The sequence below is a fragment of the Podarcis vaucheri genome (genome assembly GCF_965113315.1).
Source record: "Podarcis vaucheri genome assembly, chromosome: 5".
In the NCBI taxonomy this organism is placed as follows: Eukaryota; Metazoa; Chordata; class Lepidosauria; order Squamata; family Lacertidae; genus Podarcis; species Podarcis vaucheri.
This window is the reverse complement of record NC_138763.1, coordinates 8,472,808-8,486,160: the sequence shown is the minus strand read 5'-3', so window position 1 is coordinate 8,486,160 and position 13,353 is coordinate 8,472,808. Positions and strand designations below refer to the sequence as shown.

Genomic DNA, 13,353 nt, shown 5'->3' with positions numbered 1-13,353 from the left:
CTCTCTGCCCAGAACGTTGGAGGCTATACACCACACCCCTCAACAGTATTTATAGGAACTCAAACACCAGATTCTGCTCTGTTCCAGTAACAAGAAGCCGAAAGCACCAGCCTGAAGATGACGAGTGAGACCTCGTCGAAACGTCGCACAGACACCCCGACTCTTACACGGGAAGACACCCGAAGACACCAAAACCTGCATTCCTGTACCCGTGAAAATCTACGAAAGCATATATATATATATATATATATATATATATTGCAAAGCACCAGCAGATGAGGAGCAACTTTTAAACAGCCTTCCTTCCAGCTCTAAAATCCTAAGACCCCTGGATAATCCAGACCCTCTTTCCCTCCCTCTTTCCACCCCAGGGCCCGGATACCCTGGCCAAAGATACTGGGATCTGCTTGTTCCCGCTGCCTTAAAATAGTTCCCTTAGCAACTGCTGAGGCCGAGGCCTGCATTGTTCTTGAGGCAAATTCTCTTGTTAAATGTCGCCGGCTCCCTGGGGCCGCAGCGTGAGCCAGAGAGCCGCTCAGAGCCGGCCTGTCCCGGCATGGCCCCGGGCGTGGCCGCCCTTTCCCCACCCCGCTCCCAGTTGCCGCGTTGTGTTGACCGATGCGTTGTGTTGCTCTAGCGTGACGGCATGTTTTGCTAACTCGGCGTGGGGCTCCTCCATCCTTGCCACCCTCTGGGCCCATCTGCCGGCTGCCTGTGGCTAGCATAGCAACCAACCGAGTTGGGGGGGGTGGCAGGCCCCAGGCCCCCCTCACAAAGCCAGAGGGGGAAGGCCGTCCCCTCTGCAAGCCCCAGGTTTCCGTGGGCAAGGGGGCTGTGGCGCAGGCGGGGTGCGCCGGTGGGGTGGCGGCGGCAGCCTTGTTCTTACAGCTGCGCGAGTGTCGCCAAACAAGTGAGCTGGCTTGTGCCTGGAAACATCTCTCTTTTGCCCACCCCAAAACAACCCCAACTTGGAAACTCAGCGGAAATATCTTCTTGGCATGTTTTTATGATTCCGGTGCTCGGTGGAGCAGCTCAGTCGATCCCGTTACGCAATGAAGAAATGTCCGGGGTAGAGCCACAGCGGCGGAAGCTGGCTTAAGCATGTATGAAGAGCTTGCAGGATCAGGCCAGTGGACCATTTGGACAAGCATCCTGTTCCCACAGCAGCCAACCAGATTCCTGAGGGAAACCCACAGGCAGGATCTGAGCACAAAGCAACTCTCCCCTCCGACAGTTTCCAGAAACTAGTACCGTAGATTCCAGCGTATAAGACGACTTTTTAACCTCGGGAAATCCTCTAAAAAGTCGGGGGTCGTCTTATATGCCGGGTATGGGTTCGCTGGGCAGCGGCAGTGGGTGGCGGGCTCCGCGCCGGGAGGAAGCTGCCTGGCAAAGCTGCCCAGCGATGCTAAGCCGGCTTCACTGGGCGGCTTCCTCCCAGTGTGGAGCGGAGCCCGCCGCCCACTGCTGTTGCCCAGCGAAGCTGCCGCGTATAAGACTGGGTGTATAAGTCGACCCCCCAAATTGGCAGCTGCCAATTTGAGAGCTCGTCTTATACGCCCAGTCGCCTAATACGCCGGAATCTACGGTATTCCAAAGCATGGCTGCCCTCCAACCGTGGAAGGCAGAGTGTAGCCATTGTGGCTCGTAGCCGTCAATAGCCCTCTCCTCCTCCATGAATTGGCCAAATCCTCTTTCGAAGCCAACTAGGTGGGGGGCCATCATTGCGTCTCCTGGCAGAGAGTGCCATAGGTTAACAACGCGCTCCGTGAAGCATTATTTTCTTTGGGCTGTCCTGAATCTTCCAGCGTTCAGCTTCATTGGTTGCCCAGAAGTTCTAGGGTTGGTCTGGTGCTTGTCATGATGGCTTTCAAAATACCTTCTCTCTCTCTTTCTCTCTCTGGTCCCACAAAGAGTCTGTCATTTTTATATATATACATTTTTATTGGTTTTTTTAACATATCATTTCCAACAATCATATAACATAACTTCTTATCTTATACAATGTTTTAGACTTCTGTCAACACCTCTGATGATTTTTCGTTCTTTACCACTTATTCTGCATTTTTCAATTTCTCTGTTACTCTTAACTATTGTTAACTAATAATTCTCCTCATAGTCGTTCTTTCTTGCAATATTTCAAATAGTCCTCCTTACAAAACTTACTGCAGTCCTACTAGCGTAATCTGTTCATTACAGTTACTTTTCAAATAGTTCATACATTCACTCCAGTCTTCTAAGAATCTCTGGTCCCGCAGGTTTCGAATCCTTCCTGTTAATTTATCTAATTCTGCATCGTCCATCAATTTCATCTGCCATTCTTCTTTCATCGATAATTCTTCTTTCTTCCATTTTTGTGCCAATAATATTCTTGCTGCTGTCATTGCATATAAAAACAACTTACAATCCTGTCTATTAATATCATCTCCTACAATGCCAAGTAAAAATGATTCTGGTATCTTAATAAAGAAGAGTCTGTCATTTTGGCATGTCAATGATGGCGCTACCTCTTGGTTCTATCCCTGATTCTATCTCTTTCTGGTCCCACGAAGGGTCTGTCATTTTATACTGCTCAGCTGGGTTTAGGTCACTTCTTGTGGGCTAGAGCCTGCCAGCCCTCACCCCTGCCATGGTCTCGTTGGTCCTCCATGTTGGACATCTACTGCCAAAATATTGGCTGAGGGCCACCAAGTTATTTCTTGCCTCCAGCAGTGACCTGAGCCTAAGGAGAGAAATCAGCCAGAGGTTTGGGATCAGCTTTCATTAGCAAGCTGATAACGGCACTACGTTTTGCTTCTATCCCTTGACCGTGATACGGAAGCGATAAGAGGTGGTAAATTGGTGTCACTCATTTGGGAGAGTGACAGCAGTCACAAAATTAAAAGACGCCTGCTCCTTGGGAGAAAGGCAATGGCAAACATAGACAGCATCTTAAAAAGCAGAGACATCACCTTGCCAACAAAGGTCCGTATAGTTAAAGCTATGGTTTTCCCAGTAGTGATGTATGGAAGTGAGAGCTGGACCATAAAGAAGGCTGATCGCCGAAGAATGGATGCTTTTGAATTATGGTGCTGGAGGAGACTCTTGAGAGTCCCATGGACTGCAAGAAGATCAAACCTATCCATTCTTAAGGAAATCAGCCCTGAGTGCTCACTGGAAGGACAGATCCTGAAGCCAAGGCTCCAATACTTAGGCCATCTCATGAGAAGAGAAGACTCCCTGGAAAAGACCCTGATGTTGGGAAAGATGGAGGGCACAAGGAGAAGGAGACGACAGAGGACGAGATGGTTGGACAGTGTTCTCGAAGCTACCAGCTTGAGTTTGATCAAACTGCGGGAGGCAGTGGAAGACAGGAGTGCCTGGCGTGCTCTGGTCCATGGGGTCACGAAGAGTCGGACACGGCTAAACGACTAAACAACAACAACAACTTGGGAGAGATCTGCTGGAGCTTCTTGCACTCGTGGCGGGTGTAAGTTGCCCACGACTCACTACCATAAAGCAGCATGCTCAATGCATTATTATTATTATTATTTATATACCGCCCTATACCCAGGGGTCTCAGGGCGGTTTACAGAATAAAATCAAGATATAAAACCACAAAATACCTATTAAAACTAAAAACAATCCAATAACACCCCCCAAATTTTTTTTAAAAGGGCATAGGATGTAAATCAGATCAACCAAAAGCCTGGTTAAAGAGGAACGTTTTTGCCTGGCGCCTAAAGGTGTATAATGAAGGCACTTGGCAGACTTCCCTGGGGAAAGCATTCCACAGATGGGGAGCCACTGCAGAGAAGGCCCCGTTCTCGTGTTGCCACGTTCTGGACCTCTTGAGGAGGAGGCACATGAAGGAGGGCCTCAGAAGATGATCTCAGGGTCCTGGTAGATTCATATGGAAAGAGGCAATCCTTGAGGTATTGTGGTCCAAGCCTAAGTCTGTGGTGCAAATTATGTACCCTTGGTTTCAACCCCTTTTTCATAGCTCTCTTCCCCCTCAACCTCTTGATTTGAGAGCAGTGAAATCTGAATGATGCATTGAGAAACAACCTGCTCCTTTATCTGCAGATAAGACTGAAAGCAAGGGGGGGTGTTGATGGGGAGTCCTAACCATGTCCTGAAGGTACATAATTCTTAATGGTTCTTGTCTCCTTTATCGTTCCAACAACCTTGTTGAGCTGTGCTAGACACAGAGACCAAGAGAGCCAGCACCTATTCAGTAAGTTGTTCAGTGTGAGGCTCCCCTTAATTCCCAACTAGGGAAATGTTGAATGAGTTCAAAGCCTACAGCCGTTTTACAGCAGATGGGTCAAGCAGCTGTTCCGATTAGTTTTAGTGAGCTGTGACTTATTCGGTATTATGACTATAGTTTTTGTGCTGAAGGGAACTTCAAACACTTCCTTAATGCTTCAAAGTCTGCCCTGCTATTAAAAGCTTGTTAGGGGCTTTTGGGGTGGGGGAGTAAAAATAATTACAATAATAATTTTATTATTTATACCCCGCCCATCTGGCTGGGGTGCCCCAGCCACTCTGGGTGGCTTCCAACACATAATAAAACACATAATAAAACATCAAACATAAAAAACTTCCCAACTTCAGATGTCTTCTAAATGTTGTGTAGTTATTTATCTCCTTGACATCTGACGGGAGGGCGTTCCATGGGGTGAGTGCCACTGCCAAGAAGGCCCTCTGCCTGGTTCCCTATAACTTCATTTCTCTCATTGAGGGTTGTATATGAGCTCCTTTTATTTTATTTTTTATTTTTTTTAAATGATATTTATTGAAACAAAACAATTTTTCTAAAAATACACACACAAAAAGACAAGATTACAAAAAAGAAAAAAAAGAAAAACATGAAAAAAAGAAAAGATAAAACCATCCTTAGCAAATTCTCCAAATTCCATTACCTGCTTTCCATGACTTCCTCCTCCTCCCATCTCTTGTATCTTGATTAATAATTGTCGCAGCAAATCCTTTCCATAATTCATAATATTTTATCATTACGTTACCTTACTCTATTCTCATTTTATCTTATAGAGACAACCTTAGAGCTTAAAACTTAAATCTTTTTTACCAACTTCTCATAACCATTACCTTTTTGCCTAGTTCTTTAAACATTTTAACAAGAGCCAAGTAATTTCATTTCAACATTTCCCCAACATTCATAAAACATTTCTATTAATAATAATACAAAAAAAGAAGTACAATAGAATAAAAACAATCCAATCTTCTTCTAGCGTCCCCTCCCCCCGGTCCCGGGGTTGTCAGTCTTTTTTTTTTTTTTTAGTCTGGCCCATTAACCTGGTGCCCTTATATCCGAGGCCTGAGCTCCTTTTAACTCCTGGATCCAGCAAGTGTTAAAATATAAGCCAGGCTAACTTCCAGTGTCAAGGTGATAGCCTGGGTGATGAGCCATTAAGGGGGAACAAAGGAAAGGGGCTCTGCGTGAGATGGGCAATGGGTGGGGACTGTTGTTGTTTAGTTGTTTAGTCGTGTCCGACTCTTCGTGACCCCGTGGACCAGAGCACGCCAGGCACTCCTGTCTTCCACTGCCTCCTGCAGTTGGTCAAACTCATGCTGGTAGCTTCGAGAACACTGTCCAACCATCTTGCCCTCTGTCATCCCCTTCTCCCTGTGCCCTCAATCTTTCCCAACATCAGGGTCTTTTCCTTTTTCTTTTTTTTAAATTATATTTTTATTGGTTTACAAATACAAAAAAACAAAATTGTACATTTCAGCTTCTTAATTACATCTTAATTCCATTTTTGACTTCCCTCAATTTGTCTGAGCTTTCTTCATTTTATCACTTGTTATTAAAACTATTAGATTCAATTCATTATTTTTACTTATTGTTACATTTTCACATCACAGAGCTTCTTTAAAACTTACAAACGTAATCTGGTTATCACTTAGTTTTTGCAAATATTGAATAAACTTCTCCCAATCTTCTGTAAATCTTTGATCTCGTCGATTCCGGATCCTTCCTGTCATTCTATCCAATTCCGCATAGTCCATCATTTTAGTTCTCCATTCTTCTATCGTAGGCAGCTCCTCTTGCTTCCATTTCTGAGCCATCAATATTCTTGCTGCTGTCACTGCATATAAAAACAACTTCTTCTCTTTCTTATTTATCTCATTCCCTATAATGCCTAGTAAAAATGCTTCTGGTTTCTTAGTAAATGTATATTTCAACATTTTCTTCAATTCATTATGAATCATTTCCCAGGAGCATTTTACCTTCTTACACTCCCACCACATATGAAAGAAAGTACCTTCCTTTTCTTTACATTTCCAACATTTGTTACTTATCTTATACATTTTTGCTAACTTTACGGGGGTTATATACCATCGATACATCATTTTCGTAGCATTTTCTTTTAAAGCAGTACGTGCAGTGAATCTTAAACCATCTTTCCAGAGTCTTTCCCAATCCTCCATTTGTATGTTATGTCCTATATCTTTGGCCCAATCAATCATCACTGATTTTACCTCTTCATCCTTCGTATACCATTCCAGCAATATTTTATACATTTTTGCTAAGATCTTATAATCATTGTTTAATATGTATGTCTGAAAATTGGATTCTTTATCAGCAAAACCCCTTTGGTTTAAATCTTTTCTAAACATCTCATTAACTTGAAAGTAATGCAGCCAATCATTCACATAATTCTTAACTTCTTCAAATGGTAACATCAGGGTCTTTTCCAGGGACTCTTCTCTTCTCATTAGGTGGCCAAAGTATTGGAGCCTCAGCTTCATGATCTGTCCTTCCAGTGAGCACTCAGGGCTGATTTCCTTCAGAATGGATCGGTTAGATCTTCTTCCAGTCCATGGGACTCTCAAGAGTCACCTCCAGCACCATAATTCAAAAGCATCAATTCTTTGGCGATTGGGTGGGGACTAGGTCTGGGCAATTTAATGATAAATCATTGCAAACCAGTTTGAAATCCACGTCGCAATTGCCAGTTCAAAATATCTGACTTGCCAATAAACTGCACAAAGCCAACTTTTGTCTGGTGGGTGCTCTGCCCGCTCAGCTCTCCCCTGCCTCCTTCAGGGGACAGCAAAGCACAGAGCAGGGGCAGACCGGGAACTTCCTCTGGCACTGCTGCCATAAGCTTCTCTTCCAGGCAGGCTACATGGTTGCTTGGTGGTGGTGTCTGTCATCAACAAATGGGAGCTGCGCGCGGTACCCATGGAGCAGCTCCTGGTAGTCGCTGTTTGCGGGACGTGACCTTCAATGTGAGTGGGAGCTGGCCCAGGGTGGGCTCTGGGGAGAGACTGTGCCACGATGTCACTGATATGGAGGGCTGGCTGGCTTCCGAGCCAACTCAAACTGATTTGACGTCCTCTTTCCCCCTTATTCTACATTGCAACGTTTAGCTGGCAATACATCACGATGTTGAAAACCTGATATTGCATAGCCCTAGTAGGGGCCCAATCATGGTTAGAGAGTTTAGAGTTGAGTTGCAGTGATGTGATCTAGAAGTAAAACAGCAAGCTGGAGAGTCAGAGCAACGTCAGAGAGCAACATTTGATTTCTGTTCGATTCCACGGCTGTGGCTATGGGGAAAAAGGCCTTTTGGAGGAGTTAATGCTGTGAGCCCCTCCACTGTAGGCTCAGGTTGTAGATATGGATAAATAAACCATAAATTATGTAGACACCAAAGTCTCTGCTGTACTTGTGTTCCAAAAGGAAACATAAGTGCCTGGATCCCCTGGAATCTTGCACCACTCAGAGATTGGGGTAGTGTGCAACACTGGTGTCAGAAGTGGGATTCGTGTTTCCTGGAGGAAGGGCCTGTGAGCTGGAGGGAGGAACAGCAACATAACTGGAGCAGTCCAGGTTGATGATCCAGCAGCAAAGCCCAGCACCCGATAGAGCAGCAGAACTAGTGGTTCAGTGAAATGAAGCAGCTGCAAGCAGAATTTGTGAGAAGCCTCCTTGGAGAGAAAAGTGTGGCTCCAGGCGAGGTGGAAGCCCTGCCTGATGAGATGCTACAGGGGGTTGAAAGTGACCCTGAAGCCCAGGTGGAAGACACCCAGGTGGAAGAGGTGGCTGAAGAGATCCAGAATGTGGATGGGCAATTGAGGGGTTGGGACTGCGAAGAGATGCGGACGGTAGCTGAAGGAAAGACGCACCTCAGAGAAGGGTGAGCTGGCTGGGGCCGAGGAGCCACTGATTGATTTCTCCATTCCCTGGGAGCCTGCTACGGAAGACGGGGAGCAGCTGGAAGAATTGGAGGTGCGTGTGAATGTGCAAGAAGAGGGAAATGACGGTGGCTTGCTTACTGGAGGAGAAAACACCAGGGAAGTCTAGAGACCTGCATGCATGCACCAAAGGAGCAGCCAGCTCCTGCTGACTTGGTGCAGGAGGAGATGCAAGAGGCACTCATGCAGAGGAAAACACACAGAAGAAGCTGGAGGCCTGTGTGCATGTGTCCGAGAAGCTCATGCTGAATTGGGTGAGATTAAACCCCCCAATGACAAACCAATGACAGCATCTTAAAAAGTAGAGACATCACCTTGCCAACAAAGGTCCGTATAGTAAAAGCTATGGTTTTCCCAGTAGAGATGTATGGAAGTGAGAGCTGTACCATAAAGAAGGCTGATCGCCGAAGAATTGATGCTTTTGAATTATGATGCTGGAGGAGACTCTTGAGAATGCCATGGACTGCAAGAAGATCAAACCTCTCCATTCTTAAGGAAATTAGCCCTGAGTGCTCACTGGAAGGACAGATCCTGAAGCTGAGGCTCCAATACTTTGGCCACCTCATGAGAAGAGAAGACTCCCTGGAAAAGACCCTGATGTTGGGAAAGATGGAGGGCACAAGGAGAAGGGGACAACAGAGGACGAGATGGTTGGACAGTGTTCTCGAAGCTGCCAGTATGAGTTTGACCAAACTGCAGGAGGCAGTGGAAGACAGAAGTGCCTGGCGTGCTCTGGTCCATGGGGTCACGAAGAGTCGGACACGACTAAAAGACTAAACAACAACAACAACCCCCCCCAATGATTTAGCCCTTTGAGTTCCCCAAGATGGCCTTGTGCAGTGGGGACCAGTCTGTATACTGGGTGCAGCCCTTAAGCAGGCCCCAGCAGGAAGGGACACCCAGGGTCCCATGAGATTGGTGGGCAAGAGCCACTGGGATGGCTACCTGCCCATGAGGAGAGGTTGGGAGTGAGCAGAGAGGGGCATTCTTGGCAACGGACTTGCATGGACTGGGGCAGCTGATCCTGAAGAAGCTGCCCTTTGATAGAGACTTGTGGTAGGACTTTGATTTACAGTTTGGGCAGGGGATAAAGTGGACCAGCCCAGGGGCAGCAAATGGGAAGTTTTTAATGTCTGACATTTCACTATATTTTTTATGTGTTGTAAGCTGCCCAAAGTGGCTGGGGAAACCCAGTAGCGTGTGGCTACTGAAACTGTTTTGGGACTAGAGTGTGAATTTGGGGGTCTGATCCACAACCAGAGGAGAGGCCAAGGAGAAATCGGCTCCAGAAGACTGAGCCTGTGATTAGAGCCCCAAATTAGCTGTTGATCTGCATGGATGGAGAAGTTTGTGAAATCCCAAGCCAAAGAGTCATGCAGGCAACCCAATAGTGATCCTCCCTAAAAAAAATTGCCGTTGCTTTTTGCATGTCTGCAACGATGGGAACTCTTTGAAGATTTTAAGGAATTGTTTCGATAGCTGTGCGTGCACCCAGATAAGTGCTTTGCGCTGCAGTAGCCCAAGGCAAAGGATGAGCAAGGTTTTGGGGTACAGTCATACCTTGGTTCTGGAATGGCTTAGTTGCAGAACAAATCGGCTCCCGAATGCTGCAAACCTGGAAGTGTTCCAGTTTTCAAACGTTTTTCGGAAGCCGAACGCCCGATGCGGTTTCCACTTGAGTGCGGGAAGCTTCAGCAGCCAATTGGAAGCCGTGTCTTGGTTTTCGAACAGTTTTGGGAGTTGAATGGACTCTCGGAATGGATTAAGTTTGAGAACCAAGGTAGCACTGTACTAAGTTCTGGTACTGAGGCTGGCATCCTGGGTTCAACATGTCAGAACTCCCTATTTGAGGCTGCCAAATGTGGGAGACTGTAAGCTGCTCTGGGATGCAGAACTGGGACTGGGACTGTGCAACAAGGAGAAGGAAGAAGGCTTGAAGAGATCCTGTTGGACTGGAACTGGCCTGAAAGGAAGAAGCTGTTACCGTTCTGGTGTTGGGTTAAAATAGTAATTGTGTTTTATTATCAGTTTTTGGCTATGTGTGCTCTAATGCTTTTGCTAACTTGTCTGTTTTGTGCGGTTTTTTTACAAGGAAGCTGTTTTTTTGCTGTTTGTTTGTACAAATGGGGACAGATGTCTTGTTTGGGGGGGTAATGTTATGGGTTTTGGGTGTGGAGGAACAAGCTGTTTCTTTTAGCAAAGTAAAAAAGGAGAATATTGGCGGGGGGTGGGGTGGGCAAGGAACTGCATTTAGGACAGCTCTAAAGTCTCCACTGGAGGGAGCCACCGGTCCACACTGATGCTAATTGTGATTGCTTCTAGAGAAAGCAAGCACTGTGGCTGACTCCAAAAGTAATGTATTGATGAAGCTCTTTATGTGAGCATTAGGGGACACACGGGTGCATGTTTGTGTGGTTATGTAACAAGCTCTCGCGTAGAGTTCCAAATTGGCGACAGAGTCTTGTGTTCCAGTTGGCCAAGGCAAGTTTGCCAATCATTGTTCAGGCTGACCCAAAGCTTTTATTTGCGGTTCTTAAAATGCAACTCCTTATTCAAACTCATTCATGGATTCCACCCCCCACCCCCCGTACGGGCTGTTGGCTCTGCCGCCTCTGCTGAGACAAGAAGTCCCTTTTCAGATCTCGAATGTGTGTCGTTACTCGAATCAAAACAATTTAGTTTCACGGAAACGTCTAAAAATATAAATGTTTCCCCTCCCTCCCCCCGCCCCCCAGCTTGAAAAGTAACCGGAGATTTTAAAAGAGTAAGGAAAGGAAAGGGAGCCAGCTTTGGGCTGCTGAGTTTGCACAACACCCCAGCAAGCTGCAATCTAAGGATTAGGAGCGAGCACCGTGCTTATTTGTGGTACACACCGTCGTGTTTGCAGAGGCTTGGCACGTCTCCGTCACTGTGTGTTCACGAATTGTACATGTGGCAAAGATCAGTAGCTGAACACGTGTGCTGGGATTAATGTTTGAAAGCCACTTAACGTGTACAGTGGATTGGTTTTACTGAGAATCTTGTTTAAAAAAAGTTTTTTATTTATACTTTTCAAATTTATACATTTCATTAATTTTACAATCCATCTAACATTTCAAAATTTGACTTCCTTCCCCCTCTTTCTCCGGTTCCTTAAATTTATTTTTTCATAACTTCTGCATATCCAAATTAATTTAGTTTACTCATTTAATTACCTTCTGTAAACATATACTCTTATAAAACTGTAGGTTATTACAATAATCCTGCTAATGTTTTAATCTGTTTACGGTTTATCTGTAAATATTCAATAAACCATTTCCATTCTTTTATAAAGAGTCTGTTATCTTGATTTCTTATTCTTATGGTAAGTTTTGCCATTTCTGCATATTCCACAAGTTTTTCCCTTTGCTGGGACTTCTGCTTTCCTTCCATTTTTGAGCAAGTAGCATTTTTTTCTGCTGCAGTAGCATACATGAATAAATTTCTATCCAATTTAGGTGGTTCTGTCCCTATGATTCCCAAAAGAAAAGCTTCAGGGGTTTTTTTAAAAATAAAAGTTATTTTGAACATCTTTTTCAATTCATTATATATCATTTCCCAGTAAGCTTGAACCTTACCACAAGAATCAAGGTGGGGAAAGCTGCTCTCTGTGCCTCACGACCAAGGGGGGAGTGCTTGGGAGAGGGTGCGCAAGGCCCCCCCTGCACCCGCTGACGCCATGTTGGTAGCCCCCAATATATACAGAAAGCATTTCATTTGTTTATTTATTTATACAGTGGTACCTCGGGATGCGAACGGGATCCGTTCTGGAGCCCTGTTCGCATCCAGAAGCAAACGTAACTAGCGATGGCACGTCTGCGCACGCGCACGTTGCTTTTTGCCGCTTCTGCGCATGCGCGTGACGTCATTTTGAGCGTATGCGCGAGCGGCGAAACCTGGAAGTAACATGCTCCGTTACTTCCGGGTTGCTGCGGAGCGCAACTCGAACGCGCTCAACACGAAGCACATTCAACCCGAGGTATGACTGTACATTCATGGCCCTTGATTTCCATCCCTAATACACCCTCTCTCTCTTTCTCTTCCTGCAGTCTGCACTGTGCGGTGCCAAAAGTTCCTCATCTCCAAGGTGGGCGAGGACTGGATCTTCCTGATCCTCTTGGGGTTGCTTATGGCCCTGGTGAGCTGGGCCATGGATTTTGCCATTGCCACCTGCCTGCAAGGTAAGGAAAGTGCTGACACACAGTGACATCGAGAGGAAGGCTGGTGCTCCCCACTGTCAACTGGATGGGCCGGCCAGCTGCCCTAGCCCACAGGGCTGTGAATCGGCTGTTCACCATGGAGTCCAAGGCCCTTGGCATGAAAGGGAGGAAAGTTGGAGTCATTTTAAGGAAGGAGGAGACTATGGTAGAACTGGAGGAACAAAAGTCCTGGGCAAAGAGAGAGAGATTGGCAAACAAGGGCATAAAGATATAGAAGTTTTGCCTGCATACCCCTTTTCTACTGACTTCAGTGGAGCATCTTTATTATCCCCTGAATATTTACCCTCATCCTTTCTCTTTTAAAAGGACCCCGAGGGTCATTTAATTCAACCTTCTGATCTCAACATGCAGTCCCCCATCCAATTTGAAAACCTACTGGCCCCAGCTTAGCTTTGCAAATATGCTAGCAGTTTTATTGCTGCACCACTAGGAAGCCAAGATATTAGGCTTGGTCCTTAGTTGATGCAGCTGGAGCGGAGAGTGAGCATCACCTGCAAAAATCCCACCTGCTTTTTCCTTTGGCCTCCTGAAAAGGGGGGCCCTTTTGATGCTATAGCTGCCTTCAGCAGAGAGAGAGGATTCTTACCCCGGACTTACCAGGCAAGAACGTCCCCCCCTGCACACTTTACAAAAGTACCCTCCCCTTTTCTGTCTCTGTGCAGCCCAGAAGTGGATGTATGGGGGTTTGGATGCCAACATCTTCCTGCAGTACATGGCCTGGGTCACTTACCCTGTGGTCCTCATCACCTTTTCAGCCGGCTTCACTCAGATCTTGGCTCCGCAAGCTGTAGGTGAGTCCAGGGATAGCAGATTCCTGTGGGGACAAAAAGTATCATTTCCAAGGGGCTTATGAAAGCAACCTTTTCTGCCAGAGTGTTCCTCGCCCCACACCCAATTCATTTTGTGC

At 46.1% G+C, this 13,353-nt stretch overlaps 1 protein-coding gene across 2 annotated transcripts in view; it reads left to right on the top strand.

Moving 5' to 3' along the window:
- Positions 1-13,353, top strand: part of CLCN2 (chloride voltage-gated channel 2) — a 79,737-nt gene that overhangs the window by 30,093 nt on the left and 36,291 nt on the right. For both annotated transcript variants that reach the window (XM_082224048.1, XM_082224049.1), the window contains exons 3-4: positions 12,276-12,407; positions 13,109-13,237. In XM_082224048.1, the coding sequence (XP_082080174.1) occupies positions 12,276-12,407; positions 13,109-13,237 (261 nt within the window). The remainder of the gene's footprint in view (positions 1-12,275; positions 12,408-13,108; positions 13,238-13,353) is intronic.